We start from the raw sequence: 21,680 nt of genomic DNA on the forward strand, positions 1-21,680 counted from the left end.
GAGAAAGTGTATTTCCGGACACGCCCACTAAAAGGAAAGTGCGTCACCGGAAGGAGGGAGTGAGTTGCGGGCTGCGCGCGTGTTCCGCCAGCAATGTCGGCGGACCAGCCACCTTTAGAGTTCCATGCCAAGCGGCACTGGCGTCCCAAAGAGGTGACAGAAGACCCGGAGGAGGAAGACGAGGAGGAGAGCGACGAGGCCAAGAATGGCTTCTCCCTGGAGGAGGTGTTACGCCTCGGAGGCACCAAGGTAACGGCCGCAGGCTCCGGGGAAGGGGGTGCTGCGCACGGCCGCCGGGAGTGTGGGACCCGCAGCCCAGCCTCCGACCTGTTCTGAGCGCCTCCCACGCTTTTAGCCGCTCTTGGGTGGAATAAAAATACCCGGATTGCACCTTTTCTCCTGGGTTTATGCTCCCTTAAGATGTAGGCGAGCTTGTTATTAGCGTGGCGCAACCGTCACGCCCATCAGGTCGGAGAAAACTAACTTACTGGTCCCTACCTCGTGGGCATCTGTTTTGAACGCTAGTGTGTGTGTCTAATCTGAATCTACTGGGTTAAAAGGCAAATGCCTTGTAGGTTGGATTGAAGTTGCCAAAAGGGACCTGCAGGTTTACATTAGCCCTTTATGAAAGTGCCTTTTCCTACCTACGCTACCCCATAAAGTGCTTATTTATTTACTTACTTATTATTGGAGGGGGTGCTGTATGTTGGTACGCGTGTGTGGAAGTCAGAGGACAGCTTTGTGGAGTCGATTGCTTTACATGGGTTCCGGAGATCGAACCCAGATCGCCAGGCTTGCTTGGCAAGGGCTTGACCCCCTGAGACACCCCCTGCCCACTCATATAAACTTTTATCTTTGCTCACCTGATACTTTACAAATGCATATGTCGTTGCGATTTTCACCGGATTTCTGGGGCTGTCAGCTTGAGCATCTTTTCATACCTTGAAGAAGGTTCTTTGAGAAGCTTCTTTTCCCTTTAGGGTACATACATATCCTTGGCACATTTTCTCATTGGATATCTGTGACTTTCCCAGGCAATAGTGTAATAATTCAGATGTGATACGAAGTTCTTCCTGAAGTTCTGGGTTCGTAATACAGTTCTAACTTTGTTTATGTCTGTGCAGCAAGATTATCTCATGCTGGCTACTTTGGATGAAAATGAGGAGGTGGTGGACGGAGGCAAAAAAGGAACAATTGACGACCTTCAGCAAGGCGAATTGGAGGCGTTCATTCAAAACCTTAATTTGGCCAAATACGCAAAGTCTTTGATTGAAGAGGATGAACCAGATAAAAAAGAAAATGCTGGCAAAAAAGAGGCAAAAATACTGAAGGTAGAAAGTAAAAAACAAAAAGCAACAGAAAGTAAAACTGCATCAGAAAAAAAGGTGAAAAATAAGAGTGTACCAGAACAGCATTCAGATAGCAGTACCGTCTCCAAAACAAAGAAAGATAAACAACCCGATGTGTTCGAGTTTCTTGAGAGACCAACGCTGTTATGCAAGCCTGGAGGCAAGTGGTATGACATGGAGTACAGCAACGAATATTCCTTGGAACCCCAGGCTCGGGATGTAGTGTCTGAATACAAAGCCCTGGCTCAGAAGCTTTATGAGCACGAAGTCAGCTTGTTCAAAAATAAGACAAATAACCAAAAGGGAGGCTCTTCCACCTGGATGAAGGCAATTGTGTCGTCGGGGACACTGGGCGACAGGCTAGCAGCCATGATCCTGCTGATCCAGGATGACGCTGTTCACACGCTCCAGTTTGTAGAAACCCTCTTGAGCCTGGTGAAGAAGAAGGGCAGCAAGCAGCAGTGCCTCATGGCTTTGGATACGTTCAAGGAGTTACTCATCACAGACCTTCTGCCAGACAGCCGGAAGCTACGCGTCTTCAGCCAGCACCCTTTCCACAAACTGGAAGAGTTGTCCAGCGGCAACAAGGACTCGAGAGATAGAAGACTCATACTGTGGTATTATGAACACCAGCTGAAGCACCTAGTGGCAGAATTCGTGCAGGTCCTCGAAACGTTAAGTCACGATTCCTTGGTAGCCACTAAAACCCGAGCCCTGGTAGCTGCTCACGAGCTTCTCTGTGATAAGCCTGAGGAGGAAAAGGCTCTTCTTGTGCAGGTGGTCAATAAGCTGGGAGATCCTCAGAACAGAATCGCCACAAAAGCTTCCCATCTGTTAGAGGTGTTACTGCGGAAGCATCCCAATATGAAAGGAGTCGTATGTGGAGAAATAGAAAGGCTACTCTTTCGCTCAAATATCAGCTCCAAAGCTCAGTATTACGCAATTTGCTTTTTAAACCAGATGGTCCTCTCCCATGAAGAAAGTGAGTTGGCTAACAAATTAATAACTCTTTATTTTTGTTTCTTTCGGACTTGTATCAAGAAAAAAGACATTGAATCAAAAATGCTCAGCGCCATTTTAACAGGAGTGAACAGAGCGTATCCTTATTCCCAGATAGGCGACGACAAAGTGAGGGAGCAGGTGGAGACTTTATTCAAAGTGCTGCATGTTGTAAATTTTAATACTAGTGTGCAGGTTTTAATGCTGCTTTTCCAAGTGATGAACTCTCAACAGACAATATCTGACCGGTATTATACAGCATTATACAGGTAAGTGCATGGCGTTTTAGTGAATGAATGTGGCAAAAACCTTGCTCTGCTGTAACACATGCCATACAGGCAAAAGAAGAGTGTGTGTGTGTGTGTGTGTGTGTATACACGCATATATCTCACATAGGCACCCCTCGGCAACTGGGTATTCACCAACTTTGAGCAAATGACATCCTGATGTGTATTTTCAAAATTACCTTTGCTTCCTTCGTTTTCAGTCTTTTGGGATCGTAAGGAACTAGAACAGAGGTGTAATTGAAATTCCCTTTCCCCTCCTGTTCTTCATACTGTTCAGTAATTCATTCAGCAGGTGTTTTGAGTGCTTCATCGGCCCATGTTCTAGATGCGTAAGATATGGCACTGTGAACAGAAATCCCAGCCCGGAGGCCCTTACTAGATGCATGCTAGAGGTTCAGATTTAGGGGGTTTGGTTTGGTTTGGTTAGGCTTTTTTAGCCTTTCTGTTAAGATTTTGTTTGGTGGATCATGTAACTGTCCTATAATTCATCGAGGCAGATATTTCTGACACTGTAAGCACTTTGCCATTGCCTTACATATGCCAGTAAGCCTTTCTTTTCTTTTTCATTTCTTTTTTATTTTTTGAGACAGGTTCTCACTGTGTACCTTGCCTGCTCTGGAATTCATAGAGATCCACCTGCCTCTGCCTCCTGAGTGCTAGGATTAAAGGTGTGTTCTACCTACCACACTTGGCCTCTAATTTGTTTTGTTTTGTTTTTCTTTTTTTTTTTTTTTTTTTTTTTTTTTTTTTTTTTTTTTTTTTTTTTTAATGTGCATTAGTGTTTGGCCTGCATGTATGTCTATGTGAGGGAATTGGATCTACTGGAACTCAAGTTACAGACAGACGTGAGCTGCCATGTGGGTGCTGGGAATTGAACCTGGGTCCTCTGGAAGAGCAGCCAGTGCTCTTAACCACTAAGCCATATCTCCAGTCCCTAATTTGTTTTTTATAGTTGCACATATGTATCTAACTTGTGAAGGAAAATGTAAAGTAGTGGTTAATAGTTTAGACTTAAGCCACACTTACCAGGATTTAAAGCTCAGCCAGTGGTTTACCATGTAAGATTGGGCAGATTGTTTAATTCTCAGTAGAACCCTATTGGTAACTTGATTAATCTCATTTTTTAAATTTTATTAGTAAAATGCAGAGCTTTGCACCTATCTTGTAACCTGTTACTCAGCTTAGAAAGGTTCCCAAAGTCACAGCTAGTGAATGACAGAGCCGGAACCTTGGAAGAGCTTTTGGGCCAGTGAGATGGCGTGGTATGATAAAGGGACTTGCCAACAGTCCTGCCAACTTGAGTTCAGTCCCGGAGACCCACACGGCGGAAAGAGAAAAGCAGCTCCCAGGTTGTCCTCTGACCTCCACAGGCGTACACACACAAAATAAAGCTTTATCTGGGATAGTTAATGAAGGCTTAGTCCTTGATTGATTGGACCCATCACTTAGGAAGACAGTGTGTAGAATCCTGGGCAGAGCAATCCCAGTTCCGTTGGACCTTGGGAGAAAAGGCAGGAAACCTTAGAAGTCAGAGTTTAGGAAACCGAAGTGTAAACATAAGGCTGAGGGAATACTAGAAGAACAGATTGTAGGTACTGTAGACATGCAGAGAACAGTCTGGACAGAGGTTGGGGGTGTGTGAATGGGATGCTTGTTGTGTTCCGTTGGATCACGTTCTCTTAAGGACTCCAGTGTCCGTTTTCACTCCTGTAGGAGGTCTTCGCTGCAGCCATAGGGGAGGCTGCCTCTGGTCATCTAGAGAGCAGAGTCAGCAAAGACAGAAACTCAGACTCTCTTACCTGCCGCTTTATAGGTGTCGGTTTGTGTGGTTTTGTTAGCCGTTCACTGTGTAGGCCTGGCTGGCCTTGAATTCACTGTGGAATTCAGGCTGGCCTTAGAATTCCATGAGAGCTGCCTGCCTCTGCCTTCCAGGAACTGATTAAAAGCAGATTGAATGGGTGTCAGATTTTATTATTTGGCTTCTGTGTAGCCTTTCAGGTGAGGCTCTGTGTCTATATAAAAACTACACTGTTAGGTTATACCCTATTGTTTTATAAAACAATTAGAAGAGAGAAAAGTCTCAAAACAAATGGTTCTTATATGATGACTTCTTTACTTTTGTGTTCTTCTTGAGATCATTGATTCACATTTTATATGAGAAGGCAGAAATAGTCTCTTATTCTAACATATGCAGAAAATTTATCCCTAACGAAGATGAGATTGTTATAATTGGTTGTGAGTCTCTAAACTATGACCCCTGGATGTGAAGATGATCTTATGAATGAACATCTGACCTTGGTTTCTTGTTACAGAAAGATGTTGGATCCAGGGTTGATGACATGTTCGAAGCATGCAGTGTTTCTTAACCTTGTCTACAAATCTCTGAAAGCGGATGTCATGTTGCGCCGGGTGAAGGCTTTTGTGAAGCGATTACTTCAGATTACTTGCACACAGATGCCACCATTCATCTGTGGAGCGTTGTATCTTGTGTCGGAGATCCTTAAAGCAAAACCAGATTTAAGAAGCCAACTAGATGATCATCCGGTATGGTTTTCCCTGCCTCTTGACCCTAGGGGGTGCCAGCGCATGGGGCGGTTTTTCTTTGCTTTACCGATGGTAACTTAATTTCTCTGGAGCATTAGAGTGTGAGTTCTGGAGTTGGACAGGGCTAGATTTCACCGCCTGTTGTAAGGCTAGCTAGGTGGGCAGGGCACTACAGTAGAAACTGCAGTCATATGAGGTAGTTATGGGTGGTTATAGAGTGAGTAGATCTTTTCAGCCTGTTTCCTCAGTTATGAAATGGAAATAAGCAGTACTAACACCTGCCCCTGGTATTTACAATACAGCAAATGTTTGAGGGCTCAGTTCTAAAATCTCTTATGTCAGAAAGAAAGAATATAGTCTTCCTTTTCACTGTGAGTAGCATTAGGCACCTTGGTTTTGCTTGATTGATATTTTCATGTTTTACCAGAATTGCAGTGAGTGAGTCTTCACTGCATCACTTAAGTGAATACAGGCTCCCATTGGTTAACAGTCCTTGATCCGTTTTCGTTAGGAATCGGATGAAGAAAATTTTGTTGACGTGGGCGATGACAGTGACGAAGAAAAGTTCACTGATGCAGACAAAGAAACAGAGATAGATGCGGTGAAGGAAGTCGGGGCGGAAGACGCTGGGACTGTGAGCGGTACAGAAGCAGAGAAACCGAAGGCTGCTGCTTCCTGGGTGCACTTGGACAACCTGAAGGGTGAGGGCTTTGACTTGGGCCTTAGCTTTCAAATGAAGGAAGAGGTTTCCTCTTTCATCTTCATAGCAGAGAGAGAGAGAGAGAGAGAGAGAGAGAGAGAGAGAGAGAGAGCTGGAGGTGGAACCCGTAGCCTTTGTGTGTGCTGAGCAAGCATTATATGACTGAACTACATTTGCAACCATAATACTAAAGTTTTAACCGTAGGGAATCACAGATTATTAACAAAACTACATGTCTTGGAAATCAAAGCAGATGCCTTTTAGAGCTGTGGAACGCCATGAGAAAACAATGAAATGCTAGCTGCACTGTGAGTTATTTCTTCCAGTTATAAATAGTTTATGCCTCATTGAGGCACTTTCGTCAGAGCACGTGCAGACACCCAAGTGTGGCACGCAGGAAGTTTGATTCTGAATGGAACTGTCTTTGATCCTATCTCTGTGACCCTTCTCAATTTTTGTGTGACCACCGAATTCACCCTTTGTAGTTTCTTAAAGCAAGCTTTTGTTTTTAATGTTTTATTTTATGTGTCTGTGTGTTTAGTGTGTGTGTGTGTATATATATATATATATATATATATATATATATATATATATATATATGCACACATGTGTGCCTGGTGGCCAGGAAGTGAGAAGAGAGCGTTAGATCCCCTGTACTGGAGTTACAGGCAGTTGTGAACCACCGTGTGGTTGCTGGGAATTGAACCCAGGTCCTCTGGAAGAACAGCCAGTGCTCTTAACCACTGAGCCACCTCTCAAGCCCCTTAAAGCAAGTTTTTAAGATAGAAGACTTTCTTGGAAATAGAAGCCTTAAGTGACTTCTATCTATACACACACACCAGAGGAAGAGAAGTCTGTTTGTGAATAGAACATTAGAGCCAAGAGAAAGCTCAGGGATGCAGTCTTTCTGTCTGAGGCCAGAAGGAAAAAAGAACACTAGCCTTGGACTAAGGAAGACAGTGCTAGACCCATTTCTGCAGATTGCTTTTCTGACTCACGGCTGAAGTAATTCAGCTTTAAATTTCCATGCCGGATATATTAATGAGAATGCTGGTATTTGTCAGGAAGATTCTTAAAAGGATTTACCTGTCCGGAGCACAAATTGTCATCCTTTAGGAGGATGGCGAGCATGTGTTAGGGCTGCACAGTTAATAGTGTATTTAAAAAACCTTGCTTAAAATGTTAATTCTGGGGCCAGTTAGGTAACTCACAAGGAAAGAGGAAGGCACTTGCTCCTGAGCCTCGGGGCCCAAGTTCAATTCCTGGGACCCACGTTTTGGACTGGAAGGAGACCTGGCTCCTGGAAAGTGTTCTCTGATCTCCGCATGCAGCAGTGTGGCGCTTGCACACTCACACCCACACATACACACTTAATAAGTAAAGAATGAAAGGGGGATTTTTAGTCTCTTATTTCTGCAAACATGCAGATCTGTTTCAAGAACAAAATTCCTGAATGTAGCTTAATAGAGAGGATTTGGAAAACTACCGCTCTGAAATACACTAGACTTACTCCTTTAGGTTCTTGTCCCCATCTTACCATTTGTGACTTGTTTTCTTAGCACTTTCTCTGGCTGCTTGAAAACTACTGAAGAGATCGAGCATTCTGCAGCTGGGGCCAGTATGTTGCAAAGTTTTTTTCAGGAAAAAAATGTAAAGAGTAGACATCAAGATAAATTGTTCAAGGGACTCTGCATTTTTAATCTGGTATTGGATTACTGAACTACTAACAATTGTGAAGATTGTCTGTAAGAACGTAGGTTGTGATAGTTTGAAGTGTCTTCTTCAGTTAGGAATAAAGCGTTTCAAAAATATCCTGTCCTTAGGTGGCAAGCAGTTAAAGAAGACATACGATCCATTCAGTAGGAATCCTTTGTTCTGTGGAGCTGAAAATACAAGTCTTTGGGAGCTCAGAAAGGTAAAATAATTTCATCTACATTTTAATTTGTTAGTGGCACATAATCTTCCTTTCATGGCTTATAACACATTGAAACTTTACTTGCAAATGATGAAGTTAATATGAAATTACACATGGGCTAAATATAGTGTGGTGTGTTTATTTTACAGAAACTTTTGTGCATGTAAATAAAAATACCATGCCTGGATTACAAATAAGAGTGTAGGTTGTTGCATGTAGCTCTCTATAACGTATGCTGCAGTTGTGTGAGAATAAAAATCTTTTACTAAGTTGTTTTGTAAATGAAGAAGAGGAATTGGGTTTCTAATAGCCTTCTTGTGATCAAAAGACTAAGTTTCTTCCTATGTACTTAATTCTTGCAATGTGACCACAGATCCTCACACCACTCCATTGAATCTCCAAGATCACAGCTAATGGCCTGGTAATACCAGGGTGTCATTTTCTTGGTCACTGTGCTAGCTGTAGCACAGGTGATATAAAAAGATGTGAACTGCTAATTCCCTGATATAGTTAAAGATGGGGACACCTAGCTGCGTTTGTAGCCATTAAATTCTGTTAGTCTTCTCTGCTTGTACTTGTAGAATAAATAAGGGAAGGGGAAAGCCAGTATCACCTGCAAATGGTAAAGCAAGTATTGCTTTCATTGTCTTGACCTTAAATACCTGCCAGTGTTCGCTGTGTATATGGCGAGTGGACATACCCATTCCTGCTGTGCACCAAAGTGTGAGGGTCAAACTGTCTCAAGGTAGAACTTGGTTAGCTGTTCCTGTCCCATATAGCTGCTTCCTGATAGACTGACTGGCATGCTGTTTACTCTGAGACACATTTGCTTGTAAATAAAGTAATGGATTCTTTTGCTTCAGGCAAAACAACTAATAATATTTGTTGTCAGTGACAGAGTTTACTCTCAAAAGGAGGATGAACCAACCATTGGGCTCTCATAAGCAGTGTCTTGGGGTCAGACCTCTGTACAAAGTTTGCTGATAAAATTAGTGATCACACCAACAGTGCAATTTTGTGCAATTTGGAGAAACTGCCCAACTCATCCAGTGTTTTTTAAATGACCAATGTACAGTGTTGCATATTTACTTGTAGGTAAGGTCTACATTCTTGTTAGACCAGTTAACTCTAAGTAACAGATGCCTAAGGCCAATTGGTGTGGTTGATTCTACCCTGCAGTTAATTTCTCTTTTTGTATACCCACGTAGGTGAAAGACTTATTAAATCCTTTTTTCAACCACAGATCTGTTTGAGGCTAGATTCTCTTCATATATGTTCAAATAGTATGGAATACAGGAAAAGATTTAAAAATGCATTATGTTCTACTCACTAAACACAAAAATATTAATTAACTAATATTTGCAAAATGAATTAATGCTTCTTAATTTGTAATTTTTGTTCTGAAAAAAATACTTATTTTTCATGAACATGTTTACATAAATATCTAGTGGGTACATACTATTATTTTCATTTTATGCATATGAGTATTTTGCTTACATGTATATAAGTCTACCCACATGCATGCCTAGTTCCCAAGGAGGCCAGAAAGGGTGTCAGACCTCCTGGAACTGGAGTTACAGGCAGTTATGAACCACCATGTGGGTGCTGGGACCTGAACCCAGGACCTCTGCAGGTGCATCAGGTGCTCTGAACTGCTGAGCCACCTCTCCAGCCCCTGGATTTATTAATTTAAATGACTATAAGCATTTAAAATGTTCCTGTTGTAACCTCTAATAAAGTAAATTAAAAAATAACCCACTTATGTGGAAGCTCTTATATCACAGATTTTTAAGTGTACATATAGTTTGGAAACCAAAATGTTTGAGGATCACTTTCTTATGTATTGTTCTCAAGTTTTCTCAGATAACCTGTAATTTTGCTAAAAACTGACCTTAGAAATAATGACATTCATATTTTTCTTCTATAGTTATCTGAGCATTTCCACCCTTCTGTGGCCCTTTTTGCAAAGACTATCCTTGAGGTGAGTCTAAAACACTCTTAAGAATATGTAAGTATTGTGGTTTTTGATCATCAGTAGTTGATGGCACAGTTTTCCAACATGTAGAAGCTGTATTTGCTGCCGTTGTCAGGGACCAGTGACTTGTTTCATACAGAGAACAAATAGTCCTCCAGAATGATGGAAGTACAGCACATCAGCACACAGCAGCTGCTTATTAGAGCCAGCTCTTTGGGGGAAGGTTGTGCTCGCCTCCACTCCTGGGATTACTTTTTCAGTGTTTGGTTCTCAGAATGGTTACATAGTCTCCGTATAAATACTGCCTATGAAATTACCAGTGCATAATAAAACGTGCGTGTTTGTGTGTTTAGTTTGTTAGCATGGTGCACATGAGAAGACGATTTGAAGGGTGTTCATTGTTCACGCGTGCCTCAATGCAGTGTAACAGCAGCTTATGTTTTTATTAAATCCATAAATCCTCCACCATTTTCCCACCTTTCAGGGGAATTTTATTCAGTATTCAGGCGACCCGCTGCAGGATTTCACACTCATGAGATTCTTGGATCGATTTGTTTACCGAAATCCAAAGCTACACAAGGGCAAAGGTAGTCCGCTTCCATTTAGTAACTTTGGTTTTCGTTGCTGGGGTTTAGTGAGTGAATGAACAGACAACTACGTTAGACTGTCATGATTTACATTTCAGAAAACACCGACAGTGTTGTGATGCAGCCGAAGAGGAAACACTTTATAACGGACGTCCGTAATCTCGCTGGTAAGCACGGAGTCTGCGCAGTTGAAACCAAAAGGATAGCAGAAGACAGTGCTGCACAAATTATATTCTTTGACCTATTTTATCGTAATAAAAATTTCAAGCATATCCAAAGTAAATAAAATTATGGACCCTCTGGCAGCCATTCCCCAGCCTCAGCAGTTACACTGTTCTGCCTTGCTCAGATCACATAGCTCCGTCAGTAACCCAATGTGTATAATTCATATCTGCTGCAGTTCAGGCCATCTTAGACGCTTCTAGGACTGGCTAAGGAAAACAGAAAATGCACAGCTAACTTTTTCATGCAGCATCATTGTCAATGTAGATAGTGTCCTCCTGGACATGTATTGGGTACCAATCTTCTCTATTCAGAGAAGTCATTTCTTCATATACCACGTCCCAGAAATTAGAACTTAGAAGTTCTAGTTATTCCCAGCCAGCCTTCCAGAAGTCCAGAAATGTCAATAGGATTACTCAGAGGTAGTTAGAATTGTAAGCCAAATCTTTACATCAGGTCAGAAATTCTAATTCTATAGAAGAAGAGCTAATGTCCGTGAATTCTTTGTGAGTTTCCTCAGTATTAAGTAAAATTATGGGAAGTTCTGTTGATGATTCTTTCCTGTTTTAGAATTCCAAGCATTATTGCACTTTATTTTACATACATTATTGTGTGCTGTAATTCTGCATGTGGGTGGGAGAAGCAGGAGTTAGGGTCATCCTCAGTTACTACTCAGTTTAAGGCCGGCCTGAGCTGTAGAAGACCCTGTCTCAAAAACAGAACAAGAAGTGGGGTTAGGGTGGCAACTTGAGAAGAACTCTGAGGGCTCAGTGGTGAGCTCATGGTTAAGAGCACGCGCTGCGCTGGGAAAGGAAGGACCCAGGTTGGTTCTCAGCACCCACACGAGGTGTCTCACAACCACCTGGGACTTCGGCTCTACGAGACACCTGCAGTCACATGCCCGTGCCCATGCATCCAAATAAAAGTAAACCTTCTAGAATAGTTTCTCTTTCTCTTGAAACGTGTGTCTTGAGTGCAGTTGGAGAACAGTGAGAGAGCCTGTTCCTCCACGGTGCCTGGGTCCTGACTGTTCTTCTCTACAGACAGCCAAGAGTCTAGGGCGTGGAGACCTTCCACACACGTCCAGACACGCCTCTGCCCTGCTGGACGCCTTTCCTCCACTGTCTTGTTTTAAGATTTCAGAACTGCCAGTGTGTTAGATACAGTGCGAGCGCTTGAGTGGCACAGGGGGATGGTCATAATAAAATGCTTCATTTCTACAGTGAATAGTAAAGAGTTCCTTGCGAAAGAAGAAAGTCAGATCCCAGTGGATGAAGTTTTTTTCTACAGGTAAGATACTTAATACAGTATCCTTGGGGACTTTTTAAATGTTTATATTTGATACAGCGCTTTATTGATATTAAACTGTTTTGAAAAGATCAGGGTATGTGTCCATTTCTTTCTTGAAGGAAATTTAAATTAGTAATTCTGCTACTCCTCAAAATTTTAGTGAAATTGGGCAGCTTGAGGATTTTAATAATGTAGTATGTAAATTTTGGTTTCTGAATCTGACTTTATGGAACTTTAGGTTTTTGTTTGTTTGGAAACTGTATATTGTCCAAGCTGGCCTCCAACTTGGGATCCTTTTGCCTCCACCTCCCATGTGCTACCACACCTGGATTCTTTTTCTTATTAGGTAGTGGTTCTTTCAGTCTTTATTTGTGTTGGTTTACTATAGTAGTAACTCGAGTAATTTGTCTAGGCCGTGATCCCTCAAGCAGAACCAGAGAAGGTCATTGTGAAGCTGTAGTGAGCTCGAAAATTACTACTGATGCCGTTAGTACCTGGTTGACTACTTAAATAGATTTAATCTAAATTGCTTTAAAAAGAACTTACTGTGAATAATTTTGTGGGTTGATGCCGTCTGGAAAGTAAATTATTATGCTTCACATTTCAAAACTTGATAGCTGTTTTGTTTAACTCAAAACACTTCTTATATTAAATACAAATTTTACTCATTTGAGTATCCAGTAACACACTTTTAGAGTTATAATTTGCCTTTAGTCATAAATTATGCAGATATGTAATATGCATTTTACTTTAGGTATTACAAGAAAGTTGCTGTTATTAAAGAGAAACAGAAACGCAATGCAGGTGAAGATAGTATAGAAGATGTTGATGATGAAGAATTTGAAAATATGATTGGTAATTTGTTTTTCTTGACTCAATTTGTAAATTACTATTAATAGAATGTAGAACATTAGTGGTAAAAGTGAACTTAGTTTTTAGAAATCACTGCTCTGCAGATTATAGTGGAAGATTGAGAAATAACATGTAGTAACTTGCTCATATCTGTTCTAGAAGAATTCATTATTATGCTTTGAACAATGTGGGAGAAAATTCTATTTACAAGAATGTTTCATTCCTAAGACCAAGTCTGATGAGGCAGAGACTGTGTATTGTTCATAATCTCGTACTTCTGTCAGTGGCAATGCTCTGCTGTTGGATCGTTTGCGTCTTCATTATCCACAGAGCTTGGGAATCTTTAACTGAATGTCATCAGATGAAACACTACATGAAATGGAAGGGCTTAGTTTGATGTCACTGTCCCAGCCTGTGCTTAGTAAAAATAAAGTTGTTCTTTTTTGTTTTAGAGATTTCATTGAGCTCATAGGTCTGTATAAGACACCAGCAGTAGTCCTAATGACAACATTCTGCTGTGGTGACACCCTGATTCTACGTTACAGTTGTCGGGGTATAATGTGTATTGCTCTTGTCCTCTGCCATCTCTTACAATTTGTATCGTTCTCGGGCAGACACATTGGAAGATGATAACTGCTTCACGCCTGGGAAGGATGATATTGACTTTGCCAGGTAAAACTCAACCTTCTCTGTCCTGTTTTCCCAGTACTTCCCAAATTACTGTTCATCAGAACAGGAGACCAGAGAAATCATGTGATCCATTACCAGTGTGTCTCAGTCTCCTGAGCACACTTTAGAAAACACTGCCTTCCTTTACAAGTTTTGAAGTTTGTTTGTTGTTTCCAGCAATATGAAGAAAACAAAAGGAGCTAAGGAGAACTTGGAAGACTCAGAGAGTAGTGACGATGAGCTTGGGGACCTGGATGATGATGAAGTTTCTCTCGGAAGTATGAATGATGAAGACTTTGAAATGGATGAAGATGGAGGAACATTCATGGATGTGTCAGATGACGAAAATGAAGATGTTGCAGGTACACATTTAAAAATAAATAAACCACCAGGCATGGCGGCACATGCCTTTAATCCCAAAACGTGGGAGGTGGAGGCAGGCGGATCTCTGTGAGTTTGAGGTCAGTTTGGTCTACAGAGCGAGATCCAGGACAGCCAGGACTACACAGAGAAACCCTGTCTCGAAAAACCAAAAATAAGTAAAATAAAAATAAAGTACAAATTACATAGCTTTCTTGGTAATTCCTAGACTAGTTTTTAAATACAGGTTTCTATAAAGTAAGACGCATGTCCGTGTTGGATTTTAATTGTAATCAACAGCGTTTCTATAAGTTTCAGTTGAGCAGCTCTTTAACATTAGTATAAGGGGCTGGTGCTGTGGCTCAGTAGTAGAGTGCTTCCTAGAGTGTGTGAGGCTGTTTGGAGCCTCAGTACTACCAGAGAAGAAAAGAGAGAGTGATGAGCTGTTTACCCCAGAAAGTCACTAGTCATATAGTCCGCTAGCACAGGGAAAAGATAATCTAAACTGTAGATGACAAGGGAGCAACCATGGTTGTGTTTGTGCTGTCTCCTGCCTCTTGTCCTTTCTCGTACCTCTAGTTACACCTGCTTTGCATCTTGCTTCTTCTGGAGCTCAGCAGCAGATGCTTCTTATATACACAGTGTTTAAGTATTTGGTCTTGTTAATGGTCATTGAGTAAATGACGTTCTTGCAAACTAAACCAGGGACTCTCAGAGACTGGAGCGTCCTGTACCCTCCAGGCCTGTTCTGTTGGGATTGGAGGACTGTGAACCCACATGGAACAGACACACCAGGCCTTACTATTGCACTAGACTAGAGTATACATTGAATTGGTGTTTTCCAGGCTTGTTTTTAAAATGGCTTAACAGTAAACTTTTTTGGGTAACAGAATTTGATGAAGTCAGCTCCAAAGCCAGTACTAAGAAAAGCAAGAGAAAGGGTGAAGATAGTTTTGACTTTGCTGGGTCGTTCCAAGGTAAGAAAATGCATTTCATCTCTTCAAACCATGGCAGCTGCCATATAAGAAGTATTATTGGTCACTATTTTGGGAAATACATGTTTAAAAGTTGGTTTGATACCATTTAGAAGTTTTTTTTCTCAAAGTATCAGTTTTCAGGCACCTTCTGTTTGAGACAAGGCGCTCTTGTAGGCTTGCAATTTCACCACGTAGGCCAGGCTAACTGCTCCGTGAGATTCTAAGCCCCTCCTGTCTCTCCTCCTATCCCACCATCACTGAGATCACAGCCACTGCACTAGGTTTTTACAAGGGTTCTGGAGATCTGGACCCTGACTGTCACACTTGTAAGACTAGTGTACCGATTAAACCATCTCCCCAGCCAAGAAAGGTAGATAATGGGGTTTTTTAATGTGAAAAGATATTTCTCACATGCATCCTTAGTTTTGTCCAGATTCCTTCCTCTCACATTTACGTGTCTCTAGATGATCTTTTCAGTCATGTTTATAGAGTCCAATTACATGTAAACTCTAACCATTTTACCACTTTCTTCAAATGTTAATAGATTCAAAACTATAGGTGAGTTTTTAATAGACATTTTATTTTCAATAATATTAAACAAAGTTTATTGATAACACAATAAACATACTTTAGTCAGCTTTTTCAAGCCCAAAGAATAAGACCTGAATTACAATTTATATTTTGCTTCACATACTACAAACTCCATCCATGTCGATGTGGAATTTTAATCCTGATTGATACTGTTGGTTTCTTGTGAGGATAAACTCTGAACAGCAACGAAATCTGAAAAATAGGCATGCACTTTGAATAACCTATACACAATTTTTTTTTCTTTTTTTTTTAAGGACCAAAGAAAAAAAAGAAAAGTTTCAATGACTCCAGCTTGTTTGTCTCTGCTGAGGAGGTAACACTAAGCTAATCCACTGTCTTAAGAGAGCAGCTGTTTACATTCTTTTCAAGTTTTCTGATAAGCTTCCTCACCCTTCCTTGCTTTTGTTTTTTCTTTTAAGTTTGGCCATCTGTTGGATGAAAACATGGGATCCAAGTTTGATAACATTGGCATGAACGCCATGGCTAACAAAGATAATGCAAGTAAGTAAGCTGACTGTCGCCCCCAGGGCGGGCTTGTGTAGCCCAGGCTTCCTTAAACTTCCTATGTAGCCCAGGCTGGCCTTGAGGTCTTGATCTTCCACCTCCCAAGCAGTAGGATTACAAGTGTGCGCTACCCGGTTACCTTAAATTTGTCAGTCAAGTTTTTTAAATGGCATTTCCTTGTAGGTGTCCTTAAATGGCAGAAAACTTGCTTGTCACATAGCAAGACATTTAAGCCACACAAACAGACTACAAACTCAAACGGTTTTATTCTGACTTGTCTAAAGGTTTGCTCTTATATGATTGAAGATCTTTTTCATTATCTCTGATGTTCCTAGTTTATATTCTTGCATTTGTAAGATACTCAGAAAACAAAGGAGAGAGCCAACAGTGGGTTTTCACGGTGGGTGGGAAACCCCAGGCCGTGTGGCCTGAAGGTGAGTTACACTCTGGACTTTCTGTGGGAGTCCAGTCTACAGTGGCATGGACTCATCTCTCTTTTCCCCTTAAAGGTTTCAAACAGCTGAAGTGGGAAGCTGAGCGTGATGATTGGCTGCACAACAGAGACGTGAAAAGTATCATCAAGAAGAAGAAAAATTTCAAGAAGAAGATGAAAATCCCTCAAAAACCCAAACGGCAAAGGAAATAAGAGCTTCAGAGTGAATTAAGAGTCTACTCACCCTTAACTTTTGCTCTCCAACCACTTTTCTTGATCGTCCTCTCTAACTCCATATAATCCAGACCGTTCGATGGATTTGTAGTAAACTATAGAAACAAAACGCTGTCATTGATAGAATCATGCAGAAGTTGAACTTACATTGAAACACTCCTTCCAAATTGCTACATGACAAAATAAAAAGGACAGCAGGCCCCATATTCACGTGCAAGCTCCTAACACTGATGAGCGGCTTGTTCGGGACCTGGCAGGCTATGCTTAGGCAGGTGTGGTGTCGTCTTGTTCAGCCCTTAACTGTCGTGAGATAGACATTAGCTCTTTCCACGGAGAAACAGTATGCCTGGGGAAAAGTCTGTTCTAGCAGTAACCTTAAGCCATGGTATGTCCATCACCACCTTAGGTCTCATTCTGGAATCTATATTCTTAACCATTGAAATAAGGCTCCTGCTTGGAGGGTGGGTCGAATAACTCAGTGGTGATCATCTGTAAAGCCTTGGGTTTGATCAACAGAAGAATAAGAATTAAACCAAGAGCTAACTGTTCTCATCTAAGTAACTAGGTGAGTCCTCAGTGTGTGCTCTCAAACCGATAACAAAGTCATTGAGTCCAAAATTGTAAAAGTACCACAGAGTTTACAGAATATTTTGTACCTGAATTTTTACTTGAAGAAAAACATACCTTCCAAAACGAAGGGAAATGTTTTGCTCATTGTTTGCCTGAAATCTGGTATTTTTAAAAAAAAAAAAAAAATTGTATTAATATATTAAGCCACCATTTATATTAGTGGCTATTAGAATTTTGTATTAAGGTCCCCCTGCTAACCCAAGAACTAAATCTTAAAGGATAGGATATGAATTACATTAATCTTAAAATACAGCCTTTAAAGATTATGGACATGCAGTAGTGCCCTGGAACAGTGTCCTAGTGGAGTACCCTGAGGAAGACAAGTGACCAGCTTTAAAGAGAAGTCACCGCCCCAGAGCTGCTTCCTGCTTCAGCTGGAGAAGGAAGTCATAGATAGGAATTACTAATCTTAAAAGCTGAGGGCTGTCATGTAATAAAATTTAACAAACTATTACACTGTATTCAGCAACAGCAGGGGAAATGATCTCAGTGCCTAGTGCGAATGCTGAGAATGCTGTGGCCTGAGGTGGTGCTGAGCTTACAGTGGTGGTAGCTCTTCCCAGGAATACCAAACAAGTATAACGCAGGCCAAGCTGTCTCCATCAGTTCGATTCTGTGCGGCCATTCAGTTCTGAGTCAGAATAGGAACACTTGCTCTACTTCCCCAGGAAGACCCAGGCTCCCAGTCTGCAAGTCAGGTGTGATCCACCCACTCTACAATAACAACTACCTTCCTCTCCCCCCATCCCACCCATAAAAATGTCTAATAGCTTCAGTCTGAAGAAATACTTTGCCCAGAAATGCAACTAGCATTTAGTACAAACCCAGCTAAAAAATCTTAACTACTGAACTGTGTTTACCTTGGCTGGAGTTCATCTTTCTAAACAAAACATAAGCTCCAAAAACACCCACAAGTTCAGCTGCTAAAACGCCTTTGAAGATCTTCCTCGCCAGCGGCTCCATGGTTCGAGTCATCCTAAAATTAACATGAATGAGCTGTTGAAACTTCAGTGGCCACATCTCTAAAGGCCTCCATTCCCGGTTCAGTGCTTTTAGTATGAAACCCAAAAGTTACCAGTATTTGCCTTAGACATTCCTACATACAGGCTCCAATCTCCATGCCTTCGGAGAGTGACAAAACAAGGACCCACAACAGGATAAAGCGTAGAAATTCTGAGGAGACTTACACCTTTTTGCAAAGCAAAAATGGAAGAACCAAGGCTTTTTAGTGCCTGATATAGAATGGGGAAGCTGGTTAGACGAACTTTTTAGCTGACCTAGGAATTCAAATACAACCTAGTTATAGGAACCGCATTTGAAGGCCTTTTGGAAACTGCCCTACAAGAGGAAGGCTATTTTGTAAGTGGTGCCACAGTTCATGCCCTTCCTAGATGGATGTGAAACTAGACAATAAATTAATCCGGTCTCTTCTGAGTATTGGATACTTCAACTGCACCTTCCCCAAAGCAGGGCACATCCCTAAGCTTGCGGTCTGCTTCCCACTCCCCAGATTTTGACTCAGCCACCCTAGAGTGGGCACCCCAGTAATCTGCTCCTTTGAAGTCATTCCAGTTTTTATACAAGACCCATGAAGTGGTGGCTGACTGGGTGGTGCCCCAGTAAATGGCCAAACTACAGTGACAGAAATCCTCCCTCCCCGTGTGGAAAAACAATCGAGAAAGGGGTGTTAGTGTTGAGCTTTTAGCATGAGTCCCAAGTTCAGTTTCCAACACTCAGGGGGAGGTGTCTTTGAGGAAAACTTATACAGCAAATAAGAATTTGACTTGCTGAGTATATGAAAGGTAGTCCAGTTTTCACTTTGCTTCCCTATAACTTCAAATCAAAAGAACCACTTCTCATTCTGATATTTTTCCCATTGCTCTGTCCTCAATGGTGTTGTATAATGTTCATGGTCAGCCAGTCCCTCCATCTGCCTTTACCTCCCTTTCAAGGTACCTAAGCGTGAAGGTAATTAATACTGTCAGGATTAGCCTTGGACTATGTTACCAATGTGCCTCCTCCAATGTTACTTTTTCATTTTAATAATGGGATCACTAGGACACCAAAAGACTTCAACTTTATTACTCTCACTTTAAAAACGAAGCAAATAAACTCACATATAACTGGGGGTAGGGCAGGAAGGACAGCTGTCTTCCTCTATTCCCAATCCTCTGCATCACTGACAATCATGTTCAGCACCAAATTCTGAAGGCTGTTTTTAAGGTTCCAGGGCTGGGGCAAGGTGAGACACAGCACATCTGCCTGCAGCCTATCCCATAGATTAATCTGAGCAAAATCTTTTTTTGATTTTTGGAAGAGAGCGAAACTAAAGTTTTAAGCAGTTCAAATAGCCGGGCGGCGCACACCTTTAATCCCAGCACTCGGGAGGCAAAGCCAGGCGGATCTCTGTGAGTTCGAGGCCAGCCTGGTCTACAGAGAGAGTTCCAGGCCAGCGAAAGCTACACAGAGAAACTCTGTCTCGAAAAAACAAACAAACAAAAACAAAAAACAGATGGACATGTTACATTTCAAGGCCCTGCACTTCGGGAGAATTCTACTTAATAATAAAGCCCTTTAGTCACTAGGGGCACACCTGTCCAGACAAGGTCCCAGGGAGACCAAAGACTATGCGGCCTTCTTGCACAAGCTGAAACGCAGGTGAAGCTGTCCCACGTGTCCTCCATAGTTGACCAGGAGTAAGGGAAGCTGGCCGGATGCAGGTGATGCAGCCCTGCGCGTCCTCCTCCAGGGTGGACCCGGGGTAAAGGAACCCGGCTGGGTGCAGATGAAACTGCCCTGCGCGTCCTCCAGGGGGGGAACCCGGGGTAAAGGAGCCCGGCTGGGTGCAGGTGAAGCTGCCCTGCGCATCCTCTAGGGGGCAACCCGGATGGGTGCAGATGAAACTGCCCTGCGCGTCCTCCAGCGGGAAACCCGGGGTAAAGGAGCCCGGCTAGGTGCAGGTGAAACTGCCCTGCGCGTCCTCTAGGGTAGATCGCGGGGAAGAGAAGGCGGCCGGGCGCATGTGATGCAGTCCTGCGCATGTAATGTAGCCCTGCGCGTCCTCCAGGGTAGATCCCGGGGTAAGGGAAGCCCGCTGGCCGGGCGGCGCTGCCACCGGGGACTGCTGCCCAGGACGGATCCAACAGCGAGCGCCCGGCCTTACCCGGGGTGCAGGCGCCGCGGTGCTCGGCGACCCGGAAACGCCCGCGCCTGCCCCGCGCCCCCGCGCCAGCGGGACAGTCTCGTTCGGGTGTTCTCCCCTGACCCAAGAATGCCACAAGACCCCACGCGCCCCACGATGGGGACCCGACGGCGCGAGACACACAGCCAGGTCCTTACCTGAGGCCTGCGCACCCCGACGGCGCACGCGCACGGCCGCCGCGCCCCGCCCCCAGCTCTAGCCCCGCCCCGTCCCCAGCTCTAGCCCCGCCCCACAGAGGATCCTGACCTGACTACACTCCTTGACTAAGGCGTAGTAGCTGTGGGAAGCTGTTCACTTTTTTACAGACAAGGTTATCCTGCCCTCGGGCACACTCAAGTAAAAGAAAGAATTCACATCTGAACCCAGGACACCGCCTCCAAATCCTGCGCACTCTAAACCCAAAGTGTATCGCAGGGACAGCAACAACCCATCCCCTGGGACCGGCCAGAAATGTGGGACCCTGAATCAGGATCTGCCCTTCCGCCAGATCCCTAGACAATCCCTTTGCACGATAAAGTTGAGAAGCGCTGCCCAATAGGCAAGAAGAGGACTGACCCAAGGGAAGGAGAGAGAAGAGAAAAATAGAAATGCCGATGAGGGGCCACGTGCAGGACAAAGCCTGGAATGCAGAACTATGTCTACTTTCATGAAAATGTGCTCTTAGGCCAGGCTGCCCATCCTAGGAAGCTATGAATGTGTAAAACAATGGTGATAACTTTCAAGGTTTTTGGGTTTGTTTTTTTTTTTAACTTAATTGCTAGGTTCTGGAGTGTAAACTTGGTAGATGACAATGTCATGTTTCAATGACACACAAAATAAGCATATGTGTGTGTTCCAGTGGAAGCTCCTCCTCAGCTCCCCAGCATCCATATACCCAAAGAGTCTGGAATGTTCTGGTGGAAGCTTCACCCTCTTCCACATCTCTCTCTCTCTCTTCAAACCCTGCCTTATCTCAGAAAGCCTGCCAAACACGGCTCTGCCCCCAGAGGGTATTTAAGGTCCGCAGGCCCAGGACTTCCCCTCACGGTTCCCTTCCATGGCTTTTCTTCCCCTGGGACCATCCTGGAATGCTCTGCTCAGATTAAATCTGGACCTACTAATTTGGCCTGATCTGACTTATTACATCAGCGGCGGCGGCATTACTACCAAGGGTTTTAAACTTTTCAGTGATCTCAGTATTTGTACACACGTGTGACCTCAGTGTCACTGAATGTCCAGTTTCCAGGGTACTACCTCCCAAGCACAGACAGTTGCTTTGGCATCATCTAGCGTGACCTGTGCTTAAAGTGAAATGCAATTCCCAATGACGTTTTCTTGCATGTGATAGGTGTGTGAGCAAGAACTCCTGGAAAGAAGCTGT

At 43.0% G+C, this 21,680-nt stretch overlaps 2 protein-coding genes across 2 annotated transcripts; one reads left to right on the forward strand and one right to left on the reverse strand.

Annotated features, from left to right (window-relative positions):
• Positions 1 to 29: 29 nt before the first annotated feature.
• Cebpz (CCAAT enhancer binding protein zeta) lies at positions 30 to 16,694 on the forward strand. Its single transcript, XM_059248698.1, has 16 exons — positions 30 to 249; positions 1,125 to 2,617; positions 4,948 to 5,179; positions 5,691 to 5,880; positions 7,703 to 7,794; positions 9,722 to 9,775; positions 10,254 to 10,356; positions 10,455 to 10,523; positions 11,802 to 11,868; positions 12,623 to 12,723; positions 13,335 to 13,392; positions 13,567 to 13,751; positions 14,640 to 14,726; positions 15,572 to 15,630; positions 15,737 to 15,818; positions 16,331 to 16,694. Exons 1-16 carry the CDS (start codon positions 94 to 96, stop codon positions 16,465 to 16,467), a joined length of 3,165 nt encoding a protein of 1,054 aa, XP_059104681.1. The 5' UTR covers positions 30 to 93; the 3' UTR covers positions 16,468 to 16,694.
• Cebpzos (CEBPZ opposite strand) lies at positions 15,899 to 20,499 on the reverse strand. Its single transcript, XM_059248700.1, has 4 exons — positions 20,458 to 20,499; positions 17,979 to 18,094; positions 17,173 to 17,217; positions 15,899 to 16,583 (listed from the first exon to the last, which is right to left on the reverse strand). The coding sequence occupies exons 2-4, from the start codon at positions 18,091 to 18,093 to the stop codon at positions 16,501 to 16,503; spliced, it is 243 nt and encodes an 80-aa protein (XP_059104683.1). The 5' UTR covers position 18,094; positions 20,458 to 20,499; the 3' UTR covers positions 15,899 to 16,500.
• Between the last annotated feature and the right edge of the window lie 1,181 nt (positions 20,500 to 21,680).

This window comes from Peromyscus eremicus, chromosome 22, assembly GCF_949786415.1.
Source record: "Peromyscus eremicus chromosome 22, PerEre_H2_v1, whole genome shotgun sequence".
Classification (NCBI taxonomy): Eukaryota; Metazoa; Chordata; class Mammalia; order Rodentia; family Cricetidae; genus Peromyscus; species Peromyscus eremicus.